The 26,846-nt window shown below is 38.5% G+C and overlaps 1 protein-coding gene and 1 pseudogene across 2 annotated transcripts; both read left to right on the top strand.

The window, feature by feature from the left end:
- Positions 1-7,243: 7,243 nt before the first annotated feature.
- Positions 7,244-8,651, top strand: LOC143610230 (universal stress protein PHOS32-like). The gene is made up of 2 exons (XM_077084763.1): positions 7,244-7,907; positions 8,480-8,651. The coding sequence occupies exons 1-2, from the start codon at positions 7,244-7,246 to the stop codon at positions 8,497-8,499; spliced, it is 684 nt and encodes a 227-aa protein (XP_076940878.1). The 3' UTR covers positions 8,500-8,651.
- Positions 8,652-15,353: 6,702 nt separating this feature from the next.
- LOC143610229 (receptor-like serine/threonine-protein kinase SD1-8) lies at positions 15,354-25,089 on the top strand (annotated as a pseudogene). The gene is made up of 8 exons (XR_013149555.1): positions 15,354-15,927; positions 21,176-21,906; positions 23,333-23,500; positions 23,586-23,781; positions 23,895-24,106; positions 24,199-24,436; positions 24,523-24,673; positions 24,785-25,089. The product of XR_013149555.1 is annotated as a receptor-like serine/threonine-protein kinase SD1-8 (transcript).
- The last annotated feature ends 1,757 nt before the right edge of the window (positions 25,090-26,846 follow it).

The following is a 26,846-nucleotide window of genomic DNA, read 5'->3' as shown; positions in this document are numbered from 1 at the left end:
ACCAGCCACCATTAAGCTGTATGATTCAATTATTGTGCCTAACGTTGCCATATGTTCTTTGGCAACTTCCACCGTTACCTTTCCCAAGCCTTCAGTGTTTAACGTTGCCTTTTCAGTTGACTTGGGTCCGGAGTTAGAACTTGAATTTCCGGAATTTGATGTTGGTGGTGCAGAAGATCTAGTTTCGGTCCCCTTAGATTGATTTGACATTGAGGAGACAAACGCAGTCTTCATTGGAGCATGGTCATTTGAATCTGACATTGGTGATTTTGACATGTACAGCGACTTGTCAGATGTTGCTCTGGGTTTCCTGGAGGATGCTCTTAATTCAGCGTCTTCCTGTCTGATTTCTTTTATAAAGTCAGAAAGAAGAATCGTCTCCAATTGATGACTTCTTCTCATCACAGTCAGGAAGGTGTTCCAGCTTGTTGGGAGTCCTTGAGCGAGACATCTAACCTTTTCAGTCCCTGTTGTTTTGACATTATAGGACTTTAGCTCTGACATAAGATGATAGAACCTTGACAGCAACGATTCAATGTCTTCCCCGGATTCTGGACCAAACAAATCAAATTCACGCTTTAGCTCCCGTGCGTGAATTTCTTTAAGTGACTCAGATCCTTCGCATCGTTCTACCAGTGCGTTCCAAAGAGTTGACGCTGTTGTGAACTGGTTAAACTGATGGAAGAGATCGCTGGAGAGAGCTTGAGACAGTAAGGAGAAGGCTTTCTTCTCAGCATCAAAGGCTATCTTTTGTTCTTCAGACAGCCTAAAGTAGCTCAGGCTTTCACCATCATCGTTTGTAGGATGCACCCACGTTGTCTGAACCGCTTCCCATAGTCCAGGATTCACACCTGTGATATGAATCTGGAATCTTGTCTTCCAGGTAGTAAACTCATTGAGTGCCATCAACTTTGGAGGCTTGTTGAAGCTTCCAGATTCTGAATCACTCTCAAGGATCGATTGGATCCTTTTGTTTGTACTTGAACTGGCAGACATGTTTGCTTCTTTGCTTTAATCTTTGATCTTTTAATCGAATGAGAATTGATTCGATCGAGTGTGTTCTTTATTCGATCGAATGTGTCCTGATTCAATCGAATGTCTGACTGATTCACAGTTCTGGTCTTCTGAAGCTTATCCGATCGAATACGATCTTGTTCGATCGAATGAGGTGACAGGTTCGATCGAATGGGTGTCCGCTTCGATCGAAAGGGTTCTTGCAGTCGAATAAGAAAGAGATCGAATGGGTGGATCGAATATGAGACTTGTTCGATCGACTGGAAGCAGGTTCGATCGAAAGGATGAATTGATTCGATCGAATGGACTTGGCGCAAATCACGGCGGGAAAAACTAATTCGGTCAAAATTCAAACTGGTTCGATCGAATAGAAAGCTTATTCGATCGAATGAGTTCCAAAAATACGACTTGTTCGATCGTGATTTACGGAATTTCCAAACTTAGAAGATTTGACCAGATTTTCGGTTTTAAAATCACTAACACGAATCCTAATTGATTTAGAAGCAAAATAGGACTCTTTTAAGTGTTTTAACACTTAAACAAACAAGCAAACACACAAAAATGGATCAAACGTTTAAAAAAACGAAGAACACGATGAATGTTCTTGATAAAATCCGAAATTCTAACACCAAATTTTGAGATCAAAAACCAAAATATATGACTTTTTATGAGTTTTTGATAAGAACACCAAGAACAAAAACACTTGTTTTCGAAAATTTTTCAAGCAAAATATATGATTTTCACGAGAAAAACACGAATATCACCACGAATCTTTCGTGAATCAAGAACCTTAAGCTCTGATGCCACTTTGTAGGACCGATTCGGGACTCGGTTTCCCAACGATTCACGGGGCAACGTGTTAGAGTGCGGAATCCTCTAACACGGCGATTCGGTGGTGATCAACGGGCACGTAGGTACGATTCCTAAAGGGGTTTGACGCCTAGGATTGGAGGAAACGACCAAGAACACGAAGAACGCTCGAGAGAGTTTCTGGAGGCTGCTGGTTCTGTGATTTACGTGAGTGTGTGTTCTGTTCAACCGCCTGTGAAATTTCCTAAGTAACGTTTATATATCGAAAACTGGTTCGATCGAATGAGATACCCATTCGATCGAATGAGATCTGGTTCGATCGAATCAGTCACTGATTCGATCGAATCAGCTTCGTTTGACATTTTCAGTACGTTAACTTGGTTTCACGATCGTTGGTTTCTTGTTGAACCAACCTGATAGAACTGGGGACATACATGTGACATTTCATGTCCTAACACAAGGGGTGTATATTATATATATGTTGCACAACCATAAACAAGTATTAATAAGGCTACATAAACTAATTAAGATGAAAGACTAAAAACATTCAAGAACACTTAAGAAGATAACCTTGAATCTTTGATGTTTGAGAGAGTTTTTTTTTTTTGAGTTGTAGCAAGGGAAAATGAAGAGGAAAGGTGGTGTATATATAGGGTAATGTTGGTGGTCAAATATGGGTGTGAGACACAAGAGTTTTCATGCAAAATGGATCAAGACAAAAACAGAAAACAACAAATAAATAAATAAATAATAAATAAATAAAAATAAAAATAAAGATAGGATGTTTTCAAGACCCAACAAGTGTGAAACAATATTGTAACATAAATCCATCATTTTGATTATAACATAAGCTTCGGTTTACAAATCGGGTCGGTTTACATAATAAACAAATACAAAAACGAATACAAACAAGACCCGAAATTGACGAATGTCACATGGTCCGGTTAAAAAATTGGGAAAATAAGTGGGCTCGGCATGGGTGGGCTTGGGCCATCATGAGAATCAGCAGGTGATGGAGCATGAAAATAGTGAGTCTCTTCAGTAAAGCTTGTGATAGGCAGAGAGGATAGAACCATGGAACCTGTGGTACCATGAAATGGAAAAACAGACTCATTGAAACGTGCATGGTGAGAAATAAATACCCTTGATGTAGAGGGATCAAGACACCGATATCCTTTGTGTTGCGTACTATAACCAATAAAGACACAAGCAATGCTACGTGGCTCAAGCTTGTGCTTCATATAATCACGAAGATATGGAAAAACTTGACAACCATAAGTTCGAAAGTTAGAATATTGAGGGTGCTCATTAAACAGTAGTTGATAAGGAGACTTGTCACCCAATAAAGGAGTTGGCAGGCGATTTATGATATATGTAGCTGATGTAAAAGCGTCAACCCAATAAGAAGCCGGAATATGAGCATTGAATAGCATTGCTAAGCCTGTTTCAACAATATGACGGTGTTTTCGTTCAGCACGCCCATTCTGTTGAGGTGTGTAAGGGCACGAAAACCGATGAAAGGTGCCATTATCTTCAAAAAATTTTCGACCTGTTTGGTTGACAAATTCAGTACCACCATCACTCTGAAAGACTTTCACCTTGCGTGAACATTGTGTTTGAACAAGATTGAGAAAAATTGGTAATACAGAGTAGAAACCTGTCTTTGTTTTCAGGGGATATAACCAGGTAAACCTTGAGTAGTCATCAATAAAAGCAACATAATAACGATAACCATCGTTAGAACAAATGGGTGCGGGACCCCACAAATCACAATGCACTAAATCCAAAAAGTTAGAAGCACGCTGAACATTCAAATCAAAAGATAAACGTTGTCCTTTTGCAAGTTGACAAGGTGTGCAAACCGTAGGTTTAGGTAACAATGAAGTAACAGATAAAACCCCTAACTTGTTCAAAAAAGAAATAGTTCTAAAAGACACATGTCCTAAACGAGCATGCCACAACTCGTAGGAGGCTTTATTTGATCTACCAGTGGTGGCAACAAAGGCTTGTGAAGAATTCTTGAGCACATATAGACCATTCACGCATGTCCCTTCAGCGAGTACCTGCTTGCTTTCCCGATCCTGAATATGAAAATAAGAATCGGAAAATAAAACATCAACCGGATGGTCCTTTGTTAATTTACTAATAGATAAGAGCTTCTTCGTGAGACCGGGAACAATAAGAACTTTACGCAACATAATATTATTAGCTATAGTAGATGTCTCGATATGAGAAATAGGAAGAGTCTTACCATCACCAAAAACCACATGATTATTACCTTTGTATGGAGTCAAATTTTGAACCGAATCAGAAGGCGGAACCATATAATCAGTGGCACCCGAATCCGCACTCCAATCTGGGGAATCATTAGTAACATGACATCTTGCATGGAAAGCTTTGGCTAAAGACTCATCTGTTATGGCATGAGAGGCAAAGCTAGCAAGTTGTGGACAAGCATTCGCATAATGACCATTGGTGCGACATAGACTGCAAAAAAAGTTTCTGACTTTCGGTTTGAGCAACTAGATCCCGAAAAGAAGGAGACGGCCGAGCAGTCCGTATAGCAGTAGAATAAATCTCATAAGAGGGCCCAAGCCCACAGAGATACCAGTGGAGCCGATCCATCTCGGCTACCGGATGACCAATGGCCGCTAGTTGGTCACATAATGCTTTAAAACGACGAGAATATTCAGTGGACATACCTTTCTTAAGCAAACGAAGAGAATCACGAAACCAGTGAATAAGTTCAACAGACGAATTACTATAAACATGTTCAAGGGCTTGCCAAATATCTTTGGCAGTTTTGAGGCCAAGAACTTCAGCAGCGGCTTCCTAGGTAAGAGCAGATTTAATAAGGAGAATCGCCTTGCGATCATTGTTAGTCCAGAGCGCAGCCGCCGGATTGGGACTAGTTTTGTCGGCAGTTGTAATCGTAGCCGGAGGAGGAGAAGCAGAAGCATCAATCTGATCAGACACCTTGTGGAACTCGAGAACAAGAAGCATTTCTTCTTGCCACACAAGATAGTTGGATGAAGAAAGCTTCATATTCATCATGTGAGAAAAGGCATTCATGGAGAAAGGTGATTCGAAACTTGAGGATGGGGCCGCCATATCAGAAGGTAGAGGTACCCAGGAATGTGAAAGAGAAAACTGAAAAAGAGGGAGGGGAGATGCGACGGCCGCAAGGAAGGATTAGGGTTTTTGAGAGAAGGGGGAGAAGATTATGGCTGATTCCATATAAGATGATAATGGTTCAACCTCATCAATTGAATGAGGGAAAAGAACTTTTTATAACCAAAGAATTATCAGAAACTCTCCTACGATTAAGGAGGTTGGCAAATATAAAAGATACACAATAAATATAAATATTTTACAAATCTTTATCTAATAGTAACGAACCCAATATGTATTCTACTAAGTGTTTCTTTCTAAATGGATAAGGATTCCGATCATATGGACATTGACGTGATTGTATAGACTTAGTGGTTACGAGTTAGTCATTCTAAACAAAATTATATACAACTTTCCTTTTTTTAAGATATTAGAATACTTGAAGGAAATGTCATTTAATCATCAAAAATATTTGGTTCATAACCTTTCCAAGGTTAGTAAAAAACTAAAAATCTTTAGCTTGGGTCTCATTATTATTTAATAGCAATAACGACCATGAAATGTTAATTACCTACATCAAATTACATCAACTATATTAAGTGAGACCCATGCATATCATCATCTAACTCTTCAGCGATCAACATCTTCGTCGTCTAGTTTTCCGTAACACATCGGCCACATTTGAGAAAAAAAAAACAAGTATCATTACCTAATTCAACCTTATCCAACATGCAAATATACGATTCTTCCTCATGTATCCACATGAACCATAAGCAACACTACAAACACAAAATACTTACATGACATGACAGTCACACAATGCTTCGTTGGCATTTACTTTGGGTTCTAATTAATTGGCCGAGTATGCTACAAGTTAACAACACCGTGACACAATTAAAATGCCCCACAAACTTTACTGCATATTTTTTTAAAAAGCATCGACATTATTTGATTTTTTTATGTTCCCATTTTCTATAAAGTTCATTTTATACACCCTATATTATCTTTTTAAACATCACCCTTTCTTTAAACTTTTTAATATTAGAAGATAAATGTTTTACAAGAAACTGAATAAAAAATAAATACGGATGTTATATTTGTACACTCTATGCGTTGTCATCCTCTTTTAACATGTTGCAATATATCCACCATACGAGTGTATGTACAGGGTCGGCTTTGAGTCAGCACATGCTAGGTAGCATTACAGGGCCTATATAACCGTTGGGGGCTAATTTAAAAAAAATAAAAATAAATAAACCTTAAGCCATGCAGCAGCCCATCATTTGTTTTAGTAGCTTACTGGTTCAAATGAAATCTGAAATGACCCAAATAATTAAAAAAAAAAACAAATTAAAAAATTGGCATATTATTCGATTAAACTTACCAACGAAGAAACGATTGCGTAGGGTTATCAGCAATTTAGCGAAGAGACGATGAGACTAGAACGGTGGGGGATGACCAATCAACCATAACCGACGATTCTGATTTCCGGCAGGTATGACGCAAACGAGTGACGACAGGGAACTCGATTCGGCGCGATTGTCTTTGACGATTTATGGATCGCAGTAAACACGATTATGACGACCAGTTCCCAGTTAAGTCGGGTTTGAATCCTTAGATTATTGGAAAAAGAAACCTTTAAAGTCTTACCTATGCTTCACAATGTGTTAAGAAAAACTTAATGGATTGACATTGGTAGAATAGTAGCTATTGAGAGCAAGATGTCAGAGAGTACGAATTATAATGAGTTGATCAAGACATTTGCTCACAAAAGTGCTTGGCGAGCCTCAAGATTCATTTTATTTAGTAACTATTTAAAATATATCATCGTTATTACATTTATCAACTTATCGTTTTATTATGAGTTTCTCGTATATTTATTTACGTTAATTTTTTTTAAGTCCATTTTTATAACTCATACAAAGGCTCACAAAAGTCATTGAGCACTCGGGTACAGCCCTATGAAACTCATATGTTGGGTATATGAATAACTAGACCCAAATGAATATAGCAATGAGAGTAAGAGTCAACAAATTCAATATTGATACCGACTGGTACTGATATCAAAATCAGTACCGATTTGGTTTTCGATACGATCTCATCCCTATATCAGAGTCCTCCGGCTCGCTCACTCACTCACTCGCCTAGTCACCCCCACCATATGTTACGAAGCACCATCAACACCGAATCATCTCCTCACTTTGTTCTTCAACCTTTTAGACTCTCTTAAAAAACACCTCCGGCAACTTCACATAACATATCAATCATCAACAATTCAACCTTCAACTTCAATAATAATATTATATTAATGACGTCACCTGAAACCCCACCTCCGGCGATCATCGTCCAACCGGCATCCCCTCGGTTCCCAAAATCCAACACTCTAACCCCCGGAACCCAACACCGCAAAGTCGCCATCGCCGTCGATCTGAGCGACGAGAGCGCCTACGCCGTCAACTGGGCCGTCCAGAACTACCTCCGCCCCGACGACTCCGTCATCCTCCTCCACGTCAGCCCCACCTCCTTCCTCTACGGCGCCGACTGGGGCCCCGACGACAAAACCCAACAGCACGACTTCGACTCCCTCACCTTATCCAAAACGAACGACCTCGCTAAACCTTTAATCGACGCTAACATCAATTACAAAATCCATATTGTCAAAGACCATGATATGAAGGAGCGGCTGTGTTTGGAGGTTGAACGGTTAGGGCTAAGTGCGGTGATTATGGGTAGCCGTGGCTTTGGTGCTTCTTCTAGAAGGCTGGCCAAAGGTCAGAGGCTTGGGAGTGTGAGTGATTACTGTGTGCGTCATTGTGTGTGTCCCGTCGTGGTGGTCAGGTTTCCGGATGATAAGGATGGTGAGACGGTGTCCGTTGGATCGCCGCTGAGGGTTAACGGGAGTAGTGATGGGTCATTGCATCCGGTCCCCGAAGAGGAACCCGAGTTTCATGACGCGTCGGATAAACAAGCAGGTTGTTAATTGAATGTTTGTGAATTGTAGGGCTTAGTTGAATGAATTGCACATTTGTAATAGTTAAAGATCTGGATCGTAGCAGAGCGCGAGCTTGACTAGGCTTATTTTGACTTACAAGAGTTTGAGCTCGAGCTCGAGATCGGCTTGTTTTGAGTTGTTGATTCAAGCTCTTAATTATCTTATATACGTTTTTAAATATTTTTGCATATTTTGATAAGAACGTTAAATGAGGGCCTAAACAACGCTTGAGCTCGTGTAGTACCTTAAACGAGCTTAAGCTCGGTTCGAGTTCAGCTGTGAATGTGAACTTAATGCATAGAAGCCCAAATGAGGTAAACGTTAATAATAATGCACAAGCATTGTTAAGGCTGGATGTGCCTAAATGAGCTTTCCCATACAAGGCTTGAGCTTGGGCTCGATAACTAAACGATCTTTATTTGAGATTTGGACTTGAAAAAGTTGGGCTAATTTCGAGTTTTTTTATTGATGTTAAGGATCGGATCTGGTTCTATTATCAGTAATCGTTAGTCGGTATCATTTATTCATGAAATTAGTGACTAATTTGTGCAGATCTGGAAAAGCCTTGTTGAAACCTGTGAATGATTTGATGGATTCAGAAACTGAGAGGATGATGGAGTGCCCAAATTGACGAAGTTGTAAGCATTTTTAAGCGTTTGTTGTTGGGTGTTCTTGTTTTTCATTCTGTGTTTGTTGTTGTGCGTGTGAAAGTTTAAGGACGATGAAGAGGTTGGCTTCAATCTGTAAACTTGTTGTTTATGTGTTGAACCATCGACTTTGCCTCGTCTAGTTCGATTGTTCATGCTGAATCGTTAAATCGTAAATAAATTTTATGTATATATATTCTGTGTTTGTGTGTAATTATAAATGTTTTGATGGTGGTATTACTAGATGTATATATAAGGTTACACTGTAGTTACACCAGATGTTACACACTGCTATATTGGTCTGTTTTGGTGTAGCTTTTACACCGTGTTCCCGAGTCTTATTTAACAAGGGGAGAGGAAAGAAAAGAAGAGATGGGGAAGGGAGGGAAAATGTTAGAAAATTTAAGCATATTATCATCCTTCTAAATTGGAGAGTTTAGGAGAGAAAATATTTATGCCTTATAATTACTTTTTATTAATTCCTAATTTTTTCTCATATCTAACTCCCTAATATAGTTTACATAAAGGATATAATAGGAAAACATATCTTTTCTTTCCTTTCCTCTTGACTTGGAAACACCTAAAATGTTTAATTTTCTTTCTCTTCCTCTCATTTTCATTAAACTCGGGAACATGAAATAAAATTACACATTTTCTTTTCCCTACCTTTCTTTCTTGTCCTAATTCTCCTCCCCCCCCCCCCTCTTCGTTAAATGAGACTCGGGAACACAGTGTCAGAGACCATTATAAATGACATTTTTCTTATATTATAGGTGTCATTACGTTTGTTATTATTATTAATTTTTGTATAGCAAAGCATATATTAGAAAGAAAAGAAAATGCTACCAGCTAGGAGCTGGAGAGAACAAACAATCCACATACAAAGAGTAAAACAAAATGAAACAAAACAACACACTCGAGCTAAACCATAACAAAATAAAAAGGGTTAACACTCCAGTTCTCCAAGCAATCTGTTTGTGTAAGGATCTTGATTTGATCCACCCAAACATATTGATCTTGATATCTTCCAAAACGACCTCCTTTAGGAGACACCTGCTAATGTTATTAGAGATGTTCGCATTCCTCCCCTTCCAAATATACCGTATGGAGGTATATATAATTGTTGTTAGTCCTCTTACCCAACATAGAATTGGAACGTGTCAGCACCTGAAGAAGCTCATCAAATGACTTGAACCTGGTCAAGTCTCAACCACACTACAAAGAGGCATCCCTCCAAACCTCTTTAGCCCGAGCATAGTCAAGGAAGACATGTATGGTTGATTTAGCTATCACATAACACCAATTTAGCTATCAAAGAACACCAAGGACAAACCTCGGAAAACAAGTTCATACTTCTTAATTAAATTAATCATGACCGGGATTTTATTTAAAGGTAGTCTCCAAACAAAACAGTTCAATTTAATAGGAATCCAATTTTCCCAATCACACATGTTAACAGAATCACTGCCATATTGTCAGCCATAACACTTATCAAACTCTAAACCGAGAATATTTGACGCCCCACCACACCAACTCCAACTATCAACCTTTACCCAAATGAAACGATTATAGGACCACCATTTCCTCTAGATCGCTACTTCCAAGAGAACCTCAGCGGAGAGTCTAGATTTAGACCATGCCCAAATTGTTTCTACCATCCCTGGCCCATTTAAAACCACTATATCACACACAAGGCAACTTTTGAAATGCTTCAACTTAAATAAACCCGGAAAGATATCTTTTAAAGCAAATCTATCCATCCACACCTCTAGCCAGAATTTCGTGGTATTTCCCGGCCTAACTTTTCTAACAAACAAACTAGACAAATCAGTCCCCAAGGAAGAGAAATAATTCCCGATACTAGCAATTTTCTGCCACAACCCACATATGAAAGATCTCACCATCTTGCCATCCACGTATAGTCGATTGGAATGAATTGTGTAAAGTCCTTTCACCCACAAAGAATCTTTTTCTAGACGCCATCTCCTAAACCACCATATTTCTTAGGCTTAACTACCGTATCACATGCCTCCCAATTGATGTTCTTTTTGATAAGAGTATCACCCCACAAAAATTCCTCCGTATTTTCTCAATCTCAGCCACCATTTTTGACGGAGCCTAAAACATAGAAAAAAATGATAAGGAGGGAGAGTACCTAACACCGCCTTAACTAAAATAAGTCTACCACCAAATGATAATGTACTTGCCTTCCATCCGTTTAATCTCTTCTTGATCCGATCGGTAACCGGATCCCAATGCTTCAATAACCCCGTATTAGTACTTACCGGCATGCCAAGAAAGTTGACCGGAAGAGACCCAGCCTCACAGTGGATAATAGAAGCCAACGAGGAAATTTCAGAGTCAAAGACCCCAACTCCAAAGACCTTGCTTTTATTGAAATTCACCTTAATACCGGACGATAAATAAAAGCACCTTAGAAGCCTTGTTAGATTCACCATGTCACCAGCATTCCAATCGCCAATAAACATGACGTTGTCTGCGTACATTGCATGGGAGATAAAAGGACCAGTTTTTGGTAACTGAATCCCTTTAAACAAATGTTGTTGAACTGCCGACTTTAGGACGACATTAAGACCCTCCATGGCTATTATGAAGAGAAACGGAGCAAGATGATCCCCTTGTTTGACGCCTCGCTTGAAGTTAAACTCCAAGGTCGGTGAACCATTTATCAACACCGATGCACAACCCGAAGATAGATTTGATTGAATCCACAATATCCATCTAGAGCCAAAACCCATATTTATATTATCCAAGACCTAATCTAAATAAGACTTTGAACAACTTACATTTTTTCTTGCAGCTATTAATCCAAGAAATCACTTCATTAACGGGTAAATGACCATCAAGAATATTTTTGTCTTCTATATAAGCCATTTGCTCATCTCCAACTAGCAAAGAGATTACTTGATAAACTGCTTACACAGAAGGCAGAAATATTCTTGATGTTCATTAAGTTTACTTGATTTGTCATTTGAGACTTAGAGTTTTTGAGCACTTTTGTGTTTTGAGAGTTTTTAAAAGTTAGATATGTAACACACAATTCCTGCTTATCGGGTGGAGGTTGAAATGGTCAATAACCTGTTTCCAACCGCTAGAAACGGCTATATAATCATCTAATCTAAAAATAGTTAAAAAGTTATCTGTTTGGCTGTTCCTTTACGAACCGGTCCTACCCGGTTCCTTAATTTCATGTTTCTCGGCCCTCCAAACCAGTTCTAACCCCAAACCAGTTTTGACTATGTTGACTAAGAATTGTTTCGGTTTCAACCCTAACAGGCTTGGTATAAACCAAAAATATGCACCTCTAGTAGGGCGTTTAGTTTCAATTTCAAATCTAATAATCTCGTGTATTACTATAATACTTGTCGGGCACGGAAGTTTAAGTGTGTAACATCCTATACACGTGTCATGAATTCATTCACATATTTGGAAGCCAATTTGCAGGCGAAAGCAGAACTAGGCGTAAATAAATTTTGCAGCCCATTAGCCCAGCACATAATCTGGTCAGCCCAAATCAAATTCTTTGAATTAGTAAAAGAATTTCCATTAATTATTTTTTGATAGCTTCTAAACTAAACCTATTTAATCTATCTAATCATATGGGTGCATATGGTTTTTATGATGTATTTGGTTCGTGCTCCCTTTTTCTTCGTTTTACTATTGGACTTAGAAAACTTTGGACCCAAAAAAATGCCGAAAAATGAAGTTGAGCCTAAAAATGGACAACAAATAAAATATAATAATGAATAAAAAACTAAGCTGATAGCGCTGATAGTTAAACTAATTAAAAAAATAAGCCAGTCTGGCTAGTTTCTAATTTCTATAGAGAAGGGGCCTAGCAGACATGGTTTATAAAACATCAAAACTGGGGGCTTCTTTTTTATAGATACATAAAAAGTGGATCTTCAGCATCACTACCCCGATCAGAGTTTGTTTTCTTCGAGCTTGATGGAGGCGGGGCGGTGTTTTCGTGGGTCCCGCCTCCATTTTTGGGGGCACTCCGTCCACCTTTATAGGATTGAGAAAGTATAGCTTATTTATGATTTTTTTTAAAAGTCTATCTGAAGTAGATAAATTAAAAAAAAAATAACTCTAGAAAATTATATCAACGACTGAATCTAATAATTTATTTGAATAGTACAAATAAATTATTTAATAGACATAGAGATTTTCTAATATATGTCCTAATGTTGTGTTCCCAAGTCTCGTTAAAAAGAGGAAAGTAAAGGAATTAGAAGGAAATAAAATGGTGGTTGTGTTCCCATGTTTTTTTAGAAAGGAAAGGAAGGAAATTGAATAAAATGTTGTGTTCCCTAGATTTATTAAAAGACGGAAAGGAATGTAATTGAAGATAAAGAAAGAAGAAAACAAGAACAAAAAGTTTCTTTCAAATTGAAAAGAATTAAAGAGAAAGGAAAGGAATTGAAAAATAGAGAAGATGTAGAAAAGAATGGAAAGGAAAGAAAAAGTTTTCCTTTCTCTTCTCATATGAACTCGGGATATTTTTATTGAAACTATCATTTAACATTAATTACATTTATCTTCTGCCATACTTAACCTTTTATTATTTCCCTCTAAAATTAATTTTTTATCACTAATTTTAATTATTGTTGTAATCTAATTTTGTCCTTGAAAATTTTAAATATTGTAGTAATCTAATAATTTTAGAAATTAAAAAATCCCATAGATATATTGACCTTGAAATATTGTTGTAATCTAATTTTAAATGCGGATTAATTTCAATTTTTATTTCGGATATACTTATGTGAGATAAACGTATTTTTCTTAATTGTTATTGTTTATGTAGTTGTTGCTTGTTAGGGTGACATGTTCAAAGGAATAATAAAATAAGTTGACATGTTCAGTTCAATTGGAAAATAAATGGATACAATTAAATTATAAAAGATTCGTAAACGTTAAAAAAACCAATAAAAAATTAGCATTTCGGTGGTTTATCTATTTAGTTTAGTGTTACTTAAAAGACTTAACACAACATTTGAAATGTATACTTATTTTCAGATTATATTAGCTTAAGTGTACGAAATTTCAATATGCACAAAACGAGCCCTGTCAGGTGCTCAACCCCTTGGAGCCCTTATGATTTAGGTGCGTCGCCCCTCAAAACTCTGGAGGCTACTAGATGCCCGGATCATGTTAGTCTCAAACTAATATGTACTTTACACCTTTTAACCTGTAAGTGTTGCTAATGATTACTTCTTTATTCTTAAAACTTAAATTAACTTCTGTGATAATAAACAACATTGAAGATACTGAAATTGTCAAAAAAAAAACGCTTAAGTTGTAATTTACAAACACAAAGTCACAAATAAATTACAAGAATTTGGGTCAATATTACAAGTGAACATCTACTTCACGGTCAAAATGCGTGCCACGTTTTCATAGAAGCTTGAAACGTATCCTTTCAAGACTTTTGATCTTTATCTACTGTCACTGGATTGTCCTTTTTCATCAAATGCGTCGAACATGTGCCAAAGATACAAATGTGCAGTGTGCCGAGTCATTAAATTCCAACAAACTACTACGATTTTTCTTCATTCCATATTCCACTTGTTGAAGTCGATCTGTATGACTGCATCAACATGTTACATGTTGAAGTCAACAAGTCAACACAGCTCAGCTATTTGTCTTTATAGGAAATTTGTGGTACAAGGCTACAAGCTGCCAATGGAAGCTTCTTTGCAACTGCATTATCACGAACCGGAAGGTTCTCTCTACATGTTTTCTTAGCCACGAGAGTGAATGAACCGATCTTGAACCAAACACGTTGTTAATTGGGACCACTTGGAAACTTAATGTAAATCAGTGTTTCACATGTGTGTAGGACATCACATATGAATATCATTAACAGTTGGAATACTTAATACCAAAATCAATGCCACCAATCTGGTCATTTTCTATCTTAACAAACATGGTTAATTATATTCGAAGAAGATTATAACAATGCATCGCTAACATGTCCCTATAAGTTAAACGTCGATAACAATTTGCAACTTGTAAAGTTTGAACACTACTATATATATATACATTTCATCAAAATGGATTTTATAACAGTAATTATAACCTAAAAAGTTGTACATAACACTGTAATAAAACCGATGCATCAAAGCACACTACTACATTGCATCAAACCTACAACGATGGACACATCATCGTATATGTTTGACGGACCACTAACTTATGTGTCAAAAACCAATTTCAACATCACAACAAATTTGCAAAGTTCAATGCATTGTTTTAAAGGTAATTTGGAAGCATCTTTGTATATGCTTGAGACACCATTATAAATATGTATGCCAAAACTCAAAGCTAATTATAACACTATGCTTTACGATATCTGACTAACTGTTTTAAAGGTTCACCTTATCGTTGTTTCAGATAGACTATTGTAATAACTTGGACACAAAATGTTTTAAATGAAAAGATATACAATAATACTTATATAAAATAAAAAGGACACAAAATCTACATTTAATAGTGTAAAGTGTAAACTAAAAACCGAAGTATAATTAACTAGGTTACTCACTTAGTTCTTAAATATTCTATGTCCTTTTCTCACCTACAAACCTTCAAGTCTCCAAAACTTTCAACCTTGATGATAATCTTGTATTAATAAAAACAAATCAACACCTACCAAACATGTATAAGGTCAACCAACACTGCATTTTCTATTCTACAAGTACAAACTAAATGTATTGAATCCTTCAATTCAATGCACAAAATTAAACAAACATTTGATTGTCATTCTCTCAATTATGAAAAAACTCCATTATTATTCCATCATCATCATCATCATCATCCTCTTCATATTCCCTATAATATTCTCTCTGGCCATTGATACAATCACACCCACAAAACCACTCACCATTAATCAAACTCTTGTTTCAAAACATGAAGTTTTCGAATTAGGATTCTTCAACGTAGGCGATAATAATCGGTATGTTGGCATATGGTACAAGCGAATTGAGCCAAGAACATATGTTTGGGTAGCTAATAGAGACTCCCCGGCTAATTAGTCATCCGGGAAGTTAACGATAAGCGATAAAGGCGACATAATCATTTTGAATCAAGCTGAAACCGCGGTCTGGACGACGAATTTGTCACTTCCCGCGGTTAACACGGTGGCACAGCATCTGGATTCTGGTAATTTTGTGCTGAGGTGGGAAAATGATGAGAATCCGGATCATTATTTGTGGGAAAGTTTTAAAAACCCAACGGATACTTTATTACCCGGGATGAAACTTGGTTGGGCCCGGAAAACTGGTACGAACCGGTTTTTACGGTCGTGGAAGACGAGTATGGATCCGGGTTCGGGTGATGAAGAAACACTAAGTGACCCCGGCAAATTACGGATAATCTTAGGGTCAAGTAGATGTTTCCCACGAGGGTTAGGTCCGGCAAAGATGGTTATTCTTCTGATGACCTGCAAAACAGACACCGTGAGCTCGTCACTGAGAAGGGGGGGTACCTCCTTGTGACCATCCTCCGGCGTGAGAATCAGACTAGATTGCTCTGAATATAAATGTATATTAAGAGAAATAGCTAGAGCAGATAAGATATGTGATGGTATAAGATAGTATGATAAGATGATGATACCGTTCCAAGGTGTTGGAGTATTTATAGCCGAAGGCAGGTTTCCAAGCAGGTATAGCCAGCTGTATAATATTCTTTTTCTACCAACTGTGGGCTACGCACGTGCCATGCTGGTGGTTGGTGGGTAGGCAGCGGCTGATAGTGACATGGCCGGCTGTGTACTATTCCTTTTCCACCAACTGCAGGCTATGTACGTGCCACGATGAGGGTTGGTGAGTAGGCAGCGGCTGATAGTGACATTAAGTACTAGAGCGTGCTGCTCGTCGTACTGTGGTCAGTGAGCTGTCACCCTGTGATTGGTTCATGGGCTGCTTTGGTCAGATCTTGTCTATTTTGTCCATACCTTGGCAGGTATAGTACAAAAGATCCTCCAGAAGCGTACGGACTGGCTCAATTGGGCGGGAGTATTCCCGCCTTGCTCATTCCTTCTTCAGGTGACATTACTGAATTATTGAGAGTTAGTGCCTTGTGCGTGTAGCCTTGCTATTAGTGCGGGTAGCCTTCCCTGATGGCTTGTATCCGCAGCTGCGGGAACAGGCGGGGTACTTCACCATTGAGAGGCTTTTCCTGCGGGAACAGCTTGCGTACTGCGCGTAAGGTCTTCATCTCTCTGAGCATGGTGGGTCCTGCGGAACCAGTTGGTCTTTGCGCAGACGTCCCTCTTCAAGGTGAGTCTTGCGGGTCCAACTGGGCTCTGCTGGGACCTACCTCTTCAAGTCCCCCCAGTCCAATGTTCTTCTCATGAATTGTTAATAAGTGAGGTGAACTTTTGGACTTAAGCAAAGGGTTTTGAAAAGGGTTTTTAGTTTTAAGGTTTTCCGTGGGGATTCTTCCCGCGGTTTTCCTAATGTCACGTGCAGAAATTCCCGACTTTTCTGCTTGATCTTTGGGTATGATGCGGGTAGGTGTGTAACCTCCTCGCAAGTCAGGAGCGTTGAGTTTCACTTGTGTAGATTCTCCACGAGGTTTTGGTAGTTTTAGACATAGTGATCAATTATGTTAAACAACCAATTCCATCTTGGAGCTTCAAACAATCTAGTTCTCAACGTTCCTGCTATGCGGGGATGTTATTTCCCTTTCCACAAGCATGGCCCAGAAGATCCTTCTTGGTTTTAATTCCCTGCAAGTGCTAAGTATGTGAAGGGTTTCGCCTTGACACTGTACCCGCACTCGTCTTATAGTTACTTGACTTCCAAGGTATTCTTGGCTTCAATTCCCTGCAGGTGCTAAGTATGTGAAGGGTTTTGCCTTGACACTGTACCCGCACTTGTCTTACGGTTTCGTGGTTACCAAGGTATTCTTGGCTTCAATTCCCTGCAGGTGCTAAGTATGTGAAGGGTTTCGCCTTGACACTGTACACGCACTTGTCTTACGGTTTCTTGGTTACCAAGGTAAGGGAGTATATTCCCTCTTATTTTTGAATCTTTGAATCTTTTTGAAATATAAATGTTTGTGCGGGTAGGACCGTCACTTTCACTTAATGACTTGCTTTATAAACGTTATATGACTTGCTCATGCATATTATAGTTTAATTTGGCACTTGTTTTGCCTCAAACAATATATGATTCGCTCGTGCATACTTTAGTTTAACTTAGCAATTTTCCAAGTGTTTTGGATAAGTTAACCTTTCTACGCGTGGTTGTCAATAGGTTAGTGTTCAGTTTCCTCTATCATGATTGTGCGGGTAGGACCGTCACTTTCATTTAGTGGGATGACCAATCTTCACCTATAACTGACCTGCGTGAAGGTTTTCCTCATCTTTTCCTTAGAAATTTTTGCCGTTTTGTGTTTATGCGGGTTTTGCCGCCTTCCACACGCAACGACTTACTTCCCCACTTATTTATGCGGTGAATACCGGCATATCAGTGTTTTGAATAAGTTAACCTTTCGACGCGCGGTTGTCAATAGGTTAACGTTCAGTTTCCTCTATCATGATTGTGCGGGTAGGACCGTCACTTTCATTTAGTGGGATGACCAAACTTCACCTATAACTGACCTGCGTGAAGGTTTTCCTCATCTTTTCCTTAGAAATTTTTACCGTTTTTTGTGTTTATGCGGGTTTTGTCGCCTTCCACACGCAACGACTTACTTCTTTCCATATTTATGCGGTGAATACCGGCATATCAGTCTGGAAAGTTCATAAGTATAAATGTAAGACCATCAGCGTCAATGTGATTTGGAGAATCATTTCCATTAGAAGTGGCTCTAGACCTTTTCTTTACAAGTTTGGAATTGATCTACATGCAGCCTGTGTAATTGAGCTCCCTTCCATGTTCTTGGGATGGGGGTGTCATCGAGCCTTTCGAGCCGATATGCACCTGGTTCGGAATCTCGTTGTTTACGCAGTATGTAGTCTCCAACATTGAAGCTGCAGTTTCATCCGTGTTTTCCCCAACTGGGGTTCTACACGCATTAGCCTGCTTAGCGTCCATTACGCCACGAGGTGAGTGAGTTTCCCATTTCTGACGAATGCTTCGACGACGTCCTTCAAGGCTACGCATTCCTCCGTGGTGTGGCCTTTTGTCCTGTGGAAGTCACAGGATTTGCTTTGATCAGCGTTTGGACGCTGTCGGATTATTGGAGCCTCTGGCCATGGGAGCCTCTCGGTGGCAAATATCTCGGTGACGCTTTTGGTGAGTGGCGTCCATCTGGAGTTCCGGTTCGACGACTGCATGTTATCATTTCCGCCTAACCGAGGGTGCGAGCCGGATGAGGTGCCAAAGTTTACCCTTAACTGCAAAATACCAAGCTTCCTCTTTTTGTTTTGTTGGGCGGTAAGGACGTTGTTTCCTCTTGTTTTTTGAGTGTAGAGGTTTGTACTCTGGGGAAGATCTCTACCCAGTTGCTTTTCCGTTTCCGCGAAGCGTTTAGCTGCTGTCATGATGGCATCCCACGTGGATGGCATGCCATCTTTACCCGTTAAGGTGCGGATGAGCTCTGGGTCTTCCGCGCCCTGGATGAAAGCAGCGCGAACAAGATCTTCGCTAATAGTGCCCAGACTTAGCTTCTTTGAATTGAAGCGCGTGATGAAGTCTAGTAAAGACTCATCTTCCTCTCGGATGCAGTTGAGGATCGTCCATTGCTCTTCGGTATACTTTCTTTGTTGACTGAAGTGTTGGCTGAACTTTTCCTGGAAGTCTGCCCAATCGTAGATGTGGTGGACCGGTAGACGGTCGAACCACGCTCTGGCTGCCCCAACAAGCGTCATTTGGAACATGTAACACCACGTGGGTTCCGTCCAATTGCTGACGGTTGCCCCCGCTATGAATCTGTTCAAATGATCGTCTGGGTCAGATATACCAACATATGTGCCTATGTTAAACATTTGTTTGGCACTTTTCGGGGCAATTGCTTCCGCAATGTCCCTTGAAAATTTGGACGTTCCCGCATTTGCAACAGTTGGTCTGAAGGTTTTAGAGAAGTCACGTGGATTTCCACCCGCGTTTTTTGGTTTAAAGGTTTCTCCCAAAATTTCTTCTGTGGAAATCTGCTTGTTTACGCTTCCCTTTCGCCCTATGGCGCGGGTTTGCGTCACTGTCAGATTCTTCCCAATCTTTATCATACTCGCACTCATTAGTCATGTTGAGCTGTTGTCGAGTGCTTCCGAATTCGTCAGCCTGTTGGAGTGAACGTAAGCGTTCATCCAACTCAGCTTGGAATTCCTTCTGACGTGCTTCCGCCCACCGCTTTAACTTGATTAAGTGTTTGGCGGGGGAGCCTCGTCTGTTGTCTCTCCAACTGGGTATCAGTGAATCCCAGGGGAGGATTATTTATTGCACTTGCCCCGGCTTAGGTAACCGGGGTAGTGTTCGTAAAATTTGTGTACTCGCCGGTGTTCCCAGTAGCTGGGGTTTTGGTTACCGGGGTTTCTTGGTCACTTCGCTGGCCTTGGCACCCGGAGTAACCTTAACCATCTTTTCAGAGGTTTTGAAAAAACTGAGAAAATTAGTTCTAGCTTTTATGCACGGATGGCGCCAATGAAGAAACACTAAGTGACCCCCGGCAGATTACGGATAATCTTAGGGTCAAGTAGATGTTTCCCACGAGGGTTAGGTCCAGCAAAGATGGTTATTCTTCTGATGACCTGCAAAACAGACTCCGTGAGCTCGTCACTGAGAAGGGGGGGTACCTCCTTGTGACCACCCTCCGGCGTGAGAATCAGACTAGATTGCTCTGAATATAAATGTATATTAAGAGAAATAGCTAGAGCAGATAAGATATGTGATGGTATAAGATAGTATGATAAGATGATGATACCGTTCCAAGTGTTGGAGTATTTATAGCCGAAGGTAGGTTTCCAAGCAGGTACAGCCAGCTGTATAATATTCCTTTTCTACCAACTGTGGACTACGCACGTGCCATGCTGGTGGTTGGTGGGTAGGCAACGGCTGATAGTGACATGGCCGGCTGTGTACTATTCCTTTTCCACCAACTGCAGGCTATGTACGTGCCACGATGAGGGTTGGTGAGTAGGCAGCAGCTGATAGTGACATTAAATACTAGAGCGTGCTGCTCGTCGTACTGTGGTCAGTGAGCTGTCACCCTGTGATTGGTTCATGGGATGCTTTGGTCAGATCTTGTCTATTTTGTCCATACCTTGGCAGGTATAGTACAACAGATCCTCCAGAAGCGTACGGACTGGCTCATTTGGGCGGGAGTATTCCCGCCTTGCTCATTCCTTCTTCAGGTGACATTACTGAATTATTGAGAGTTAGTGCCTTGTGCATGTAGCCTTACTATTAGTGCGGGTAGCCTTCCCTGATGGCTTGTATCCGCAGCTGCGGGAACAGGCAGGGTACTTCACCATTGGGAGGCTTTTCCTGCGGGAACAGCTTGCGTACTGCGCGTAAGGTCTTCATCTCTCTGAGCATGGTGGGTCCTGCGGAACCAGTTGGTCTTTGTGCAGACGTCCCTCTTCAAGGTGAGTCTTGCGGGTCCAACTGGGCTCTGCTGGGACCTACCTCTTCAGGTGATTATTATTTTCAAATGAACCTAGACGGGTTCCCGGAGATTTTTCTATTGAAAGGACCGGAGATGAAGACGTTGTATCGAAGCGGGCCGTGGAACGGGTTAAGGTTTAGTGGGGTGCCCGAGATGAAAGGCGTGAGTGTAATACGGTTCGAGTTCGAAAATAATAAGAATGAGATTTCTTATTCGTTTGAAATGAGGAATAAGTTGGTTTATTCGCGGTTAATTATGACCTCATCCGGTTCTTTGAAAAGATTCACGTGGGTTGAATCGTTGAACAAGTGGAACGAGTACTGGTCCGCTCCACGTGACCAGTGTGACGAGTATAGGAAATGTGGGCCGTGGGGCATTTGCGATGCGAACTCTTCCCCGCTTTGTAAATGTATGAAGGGATTCGGACCGAAAAAAACGAGCAAGCGTGGGAGCTTCGGGACGGGTCGGACGGATGTGCTCGGAGCTCCAAGATGGAATGCAGGTCAGACGGGTTTTTACGGCTAAAGAACATGAAATTACCCGAGAGTTCGAAAGGAGTTGTTGACCAGACGTTGAGTTTAAGTCAATGTGGTGAGATTTGTAGACGAAATTGTTCTTGTGTGGCTTATGCTAATACGAATATTAGTGGAAACGGGTCGGGTTGTGTGATTTGGGCTGTGGATCTTTTGGATATGAGACAGTATGTTGATTCTGAAGGTGGACAAGATCTTTACGTGAGAGCTGCAGCTTCTGATTTGGGTACTGGTTCACTGGTCAGATCGGTTAATTCGGGTTAAAAAACAAAAATCTATTTATTTATTAAATAAAGTTTAATAAAGTCTAATAAACTTTCTAATCACCCTTTCATTAAACTTGGTTACGCATTAGAATTAGAAGTTATTTTGTAACCATAAAATCTAGTATAGCTTAATAATTTTGGACTACTAATTTTGCATGTGCCGACTGCCGACACGCTAATGTGGAAAGTTGCATATATAGTCCATATAGTTCCAACTTTAACCTTTATTATTACCTTGTCCAAATTCATACACTTTCTAATCACCCTTTAAACTTTCATCTTGATTAGATTTTGACCCTTTTTTCCGCCTTTACTTTAATTTTACATCATATGATTTACTTTTTTCATTTTCAAATTTATATCTATGATTTTGACAGCAAAGGTGACTATCACTCAAAACTTTGATTACTTACCGTTTATGTTTTTTTACCAAGTAAATCATTTCTTTACTTCTTCACAGATCATTCTTTTGGCACCAAAAAACTGGAAAGTTAAATTAGACTTTTTTTAATCGAAGTTACAAAAATTATTATGACTAATATTATTATTTAAATTAATAACCATATCTAACAACTACTTGCTTTGATTGAAATGATTTATTATTTGAAAGTGACATAAAATTTAAAAATTTAAAAGAATCAATCTAAATTCAGTTTCTTTCATCCTCAAATCAGATATTTTCTCTCTTAAAATTCATATGCCAATTCTACCCTAAATCATAAATGCTTTGTAAACATGTTAATATCGTGGGGCCACCTACTTTGACCGTCCAATTACTCCCAAACACATTTGGGCTCCATCCTCACACCAACCTTTGATAAAATTCCTTTATTACGATAATTGAAGAAGTATGTGGTTAGCATGTAATTTTAGAACTTTATAGGTTACAACTTTGAAAATGACGGTAGCTTCCTTTTAAAACTTGCTCATGTTGATAGCCCGTGTGTTGTAGTTTAACTAGTAATGACTACTTAAAACGTCACGTCACTGTTACGTAGATAGTGAAATCTTAGCTCGCTCATCCTTAACTAGCGTGTTGTGGTTAACTAATCTTTAAATAAAAGAAAAAAATAAATAAAAAGTAAATGTATGTGTGTGCGTGTGCATATGATTGGTGAAGGGGGGGGGGGGGTTAAGAGAATGGCGTCGGAATGATATTTGGTATATGTTGTCATTAATTTGGCGTTTGCTTAATAAGTGAGGTGGCTGGATGTCGCCTCCTATGTTAACCACATCGACGAGACGTCTTAGCAAAACTCACACTTGGCTTTTGATATAACTTTTAATTTTGTATTGTAAAAAGTACATTATTTAGTAAATTTTGTATTTTTAACTCAAAATTTTGCATTAGAAGTATCCATAATGGTGTTTTTGATTTCATTGCAGACCGATCACCTACGGTTGGAATATCTAAAAATACCTCGGACAATAATGCTGTAAAGATTGTATCCATTACAGTCAGCAGTTGTGCTGTTTTATTAATCTTATTGATACTTCTTTACCTATGGAGGAAGAAAATGCAACGGTCTGAGAATTCCAGCATAGATCGAAAAGGTAATTTTGACTTTCATGAGTCAAACGTCTTAGTTTCTAATTAAATAATAAAACAGTAAGTATAATTATATGTTCTTTGATATAGGTCCAGATGAAAGAAGCCATGAGTTCATGATGAATGGAGGAGGGATTATTGTGGCAAGTAAAGAGATTCTTCGGGTGAAACGACAACAGATGATTTTGACTTGCCATTATTTGATTTTACTACTTTGGTTATAGCCACAAACAACTTCTCTAATGCAAATAAACTCGGGCAAGCGGGTTTTGTGTGTGTTTACAAGGTAAATGTTACATACGTTGTAAAAAAGCATATTAAATATCATATGTTATAGGGCATCACCTTAGTGTAGAAAAATAAAAGTGACATTTTTTCGTCGAATGTTTATTATATCAGGGCATTTTACTAGAAGGCCAAGTTGTAGCTGTCAAAAGGCTTTCAAGAACATCGGGCCAAGGAATTGAAGAACTTACAAACGAGGTCCGATTAATAGCGAAACTTCAACATAGAAACCCTCGTTCGACTACTAGGTTGTTGCATTGAAGTTGAAGAAAAGTTGTTGGTTTATGAGCACATGGAAAACAAAAGTCTCAATACTTTTCTTTTTAGTGAGTCTCTACACCTTCTATTACACATTTTCCTTAAATCTGCACCCGGCTTTCATACTTGAGGTTTAACATGGTTCTTGAATTCATTGTAGATAAAGAGAAAAGCCCACAACTTGATTGGCAAAAACGATTCACTATCATAACCGGGATTGCAAGAGGGCTTCTTTATCTTCACCAAGATTCAAGGTTTAGAATCATCCATCAAGATCTTAAAGCGAGTAATATTTTACTAGATAAGGAAATGAACCCAAAAATATCTGATTTTGGTATGGCACGAATTTTTGGAGGAGATCAAACCGAAGCAGAAACAAAGAAAGTGGTCGGAACACAGTAAGGATCATACCTTTGTGCCTTTCCTTGTTTATTTCCCGTCACGACACATTTTCTTTATTGCCTTATTTTTTTTCCTTTTGCAGCGGTTATATGTCACCAGAATATGCAATGGATGGACTTTTCTCAATAAAATCTGATGTTTTTAGTTTTGGAGTTTTGGTGCTCGAGATAGTGAGTGGTAAAAAGAATAGAGGATTCTACCATGCAAGCAACCAACTCAACCTCATTGGACATGTAAGTAACTAATTACAAAAATACATATTATATATCTACTATTGATTGCATTTAGTCCCGTTAACTTTTAGCTTTCCATTTTAGTTACTAACGTAACAATATTTATATTAGATATGGGACTTATGGAAAGAAGGCAATGCTTTAGAACTAGTAGATGAATCAATAGGGGACAATTTTTCACAAGATGAAGTATTGAGATGTATACGAATTGGATTGTTATGTGTTCAAGAACATGCAGAAGAAGTGTTGTTAATGTTGAGTAGTGATGTTATAAACTTGCCACAACCGAAGCACCCTGGATTCGGTTTTGGAAAAAGAGGTTCTGAAAAAGGGTCATCAAGTAAACAAGATGAATCTATGACCATGAACGAACTAACTGTGACAATACTACATGGCAGATAGCAACAATTAGGTTAGCCACCCTCAATATCGATTGTATATTGTTTTTCTTTTCTCATGAGAAAAGAGAATTTTATTTCGCATTTTACATGAAAGGGTTATAGATGATTTTCTCCTGTTTATTTTGTAAATGTGTAATACTCTCGATGTGCCATCTAGAAACTTAGTGTTTCAGAAAATATAGTTGCGCCTATATGCATCAAGATTGCCTCTTTATTTGTGATGAAAATTATGGGTGTTCAAATAATCAAATTTCAAATATTTGAATACTTAGATCGAATTTTGAAAATTTTGAAGGAGGATTCAAATTCAAAATAGGTTCCACAAATTTGATTCGAGTTTGAAATCCAATTGATTCGATTCAGAAAAAAAAATATTTTAATTGTAGTTTCAAACTCATACAATTTGTTTTTTAGCAAAAAAAGTACCAAGTTTAAGAAAAATAGACCATTCAAAATTGCAACATCCGATACATAGTGGAAGCATTCAAAATATTTTAAAGTTGTAACATCCGATTAAATGATAGCAATTGACATTGACAAACATACAATAAATCAATAACCGATAATTTCCGATTTTTGATATTTAAAAACTTAAAAAAACTTCTATAATTTATTTTATAAACAGGTATGTGTGTGGGTTAGATTAAAATACAAAGTAAACAAAATTTGAGAAGTGTGAGAAGTAATCCAGTCGATTGATCTTATATTTGAATGATTATGATTAATTTGAAACAAAAAAAAATGAAGGAAATGGCATATATGAAATAATCCATATTGCTGATTTTCTCTCTCCACATGCAACGCACATGCCAATTCCTCCATAATTATAAAACGTTAATAATTTTTTCATACGACAATTTTTTTCAAAACAAAAAATCAACATATAACAAGCGTTTTTATCTTTAATATGTCATATTATTGTATAAAAATTAGTGGTTTTTGTACATTTTGTTATTCGTTTGTCATTGTGTTTTTTAATTGAGTTTTCTACATTGTATTATAGGTTATGATCATTATTTTTTTCAATCGTTACACATGTTAAAGATCAAATTTAAAACAAAGTGTACATCATTTTGTCTTTTGTTGTCATTGTGTCTTTATACTCATCATTTTGCCTCTTGTTCGTGTGTATTTCTACTCATCATTTTGTTTTACTCATTGTGTATTACATTCATTGTGTATTATGTTCAGGTTGTTGTGTATTATGTAATTACCATTGTGTTTTAACGTTTCAGATCATTGTGTAATATGTATTCATCATTGTGTGTTATGTTTTATGTTATCGTGTAATATGTATTAATCATTGTGTTTTATACTTTTATTTATTAGATATCATTGTTAGTTTATCACTATTTACATATTAGAATTACTCAAACGGTGCTATTTCACTATTACAAATTTCAGATTTCTTCACTTAAAAAAAACACAATGATAAGTATAAAGACACAATGATAAATAGAGAGACACAACGATGAACATAGGGATGAGCTCGGTACCATACCGGGGTACCGAAAATCCCGATCCCCGAAAATCACAAGTTTTTTGGTACGGTACCGGTACCGAAATGTTCGGCTCGGGTACTGGTACGATATCGGGACGATACCGGTATTTAAGGTAAAATTTGGAAATACCGGGTACCGTACCGTACCGGTCCCGAAAACTCAAAACCTTGGTACCAGATTCGGTACCCAACGGTACCAAATCGGTACCGATTTCAGTACCGGTACCAATCGGTACCATACAGATTTTTGCTCATCCCTATTCATCTAGGG

The sequence above is a fragment of the Bidens hawaiensis genome, unplaced genomic scaffold, assembly GCF_021521415.1.
Source record: "Bidens hawaiensis isolate Kalapana, Puna unplaced genomic scaffold, B.hawaiensis_p1.1 tig00025168_1, whole genome shotgun sequence".
In the NCBI taxonomy this organism is placed as follows: domain Eukaryota; kingdom Viridiplantae; phylum Streptophyta; class Magnoliopsida; order Asterales; family Asteraceae; genus Bidens; species Bidens hawaiensis.
The sequence above is the reverse complement of the archived record's forward strand: the minus strand, read 5'-3'. Positions and strand labels throughout refer to the sequence as shown.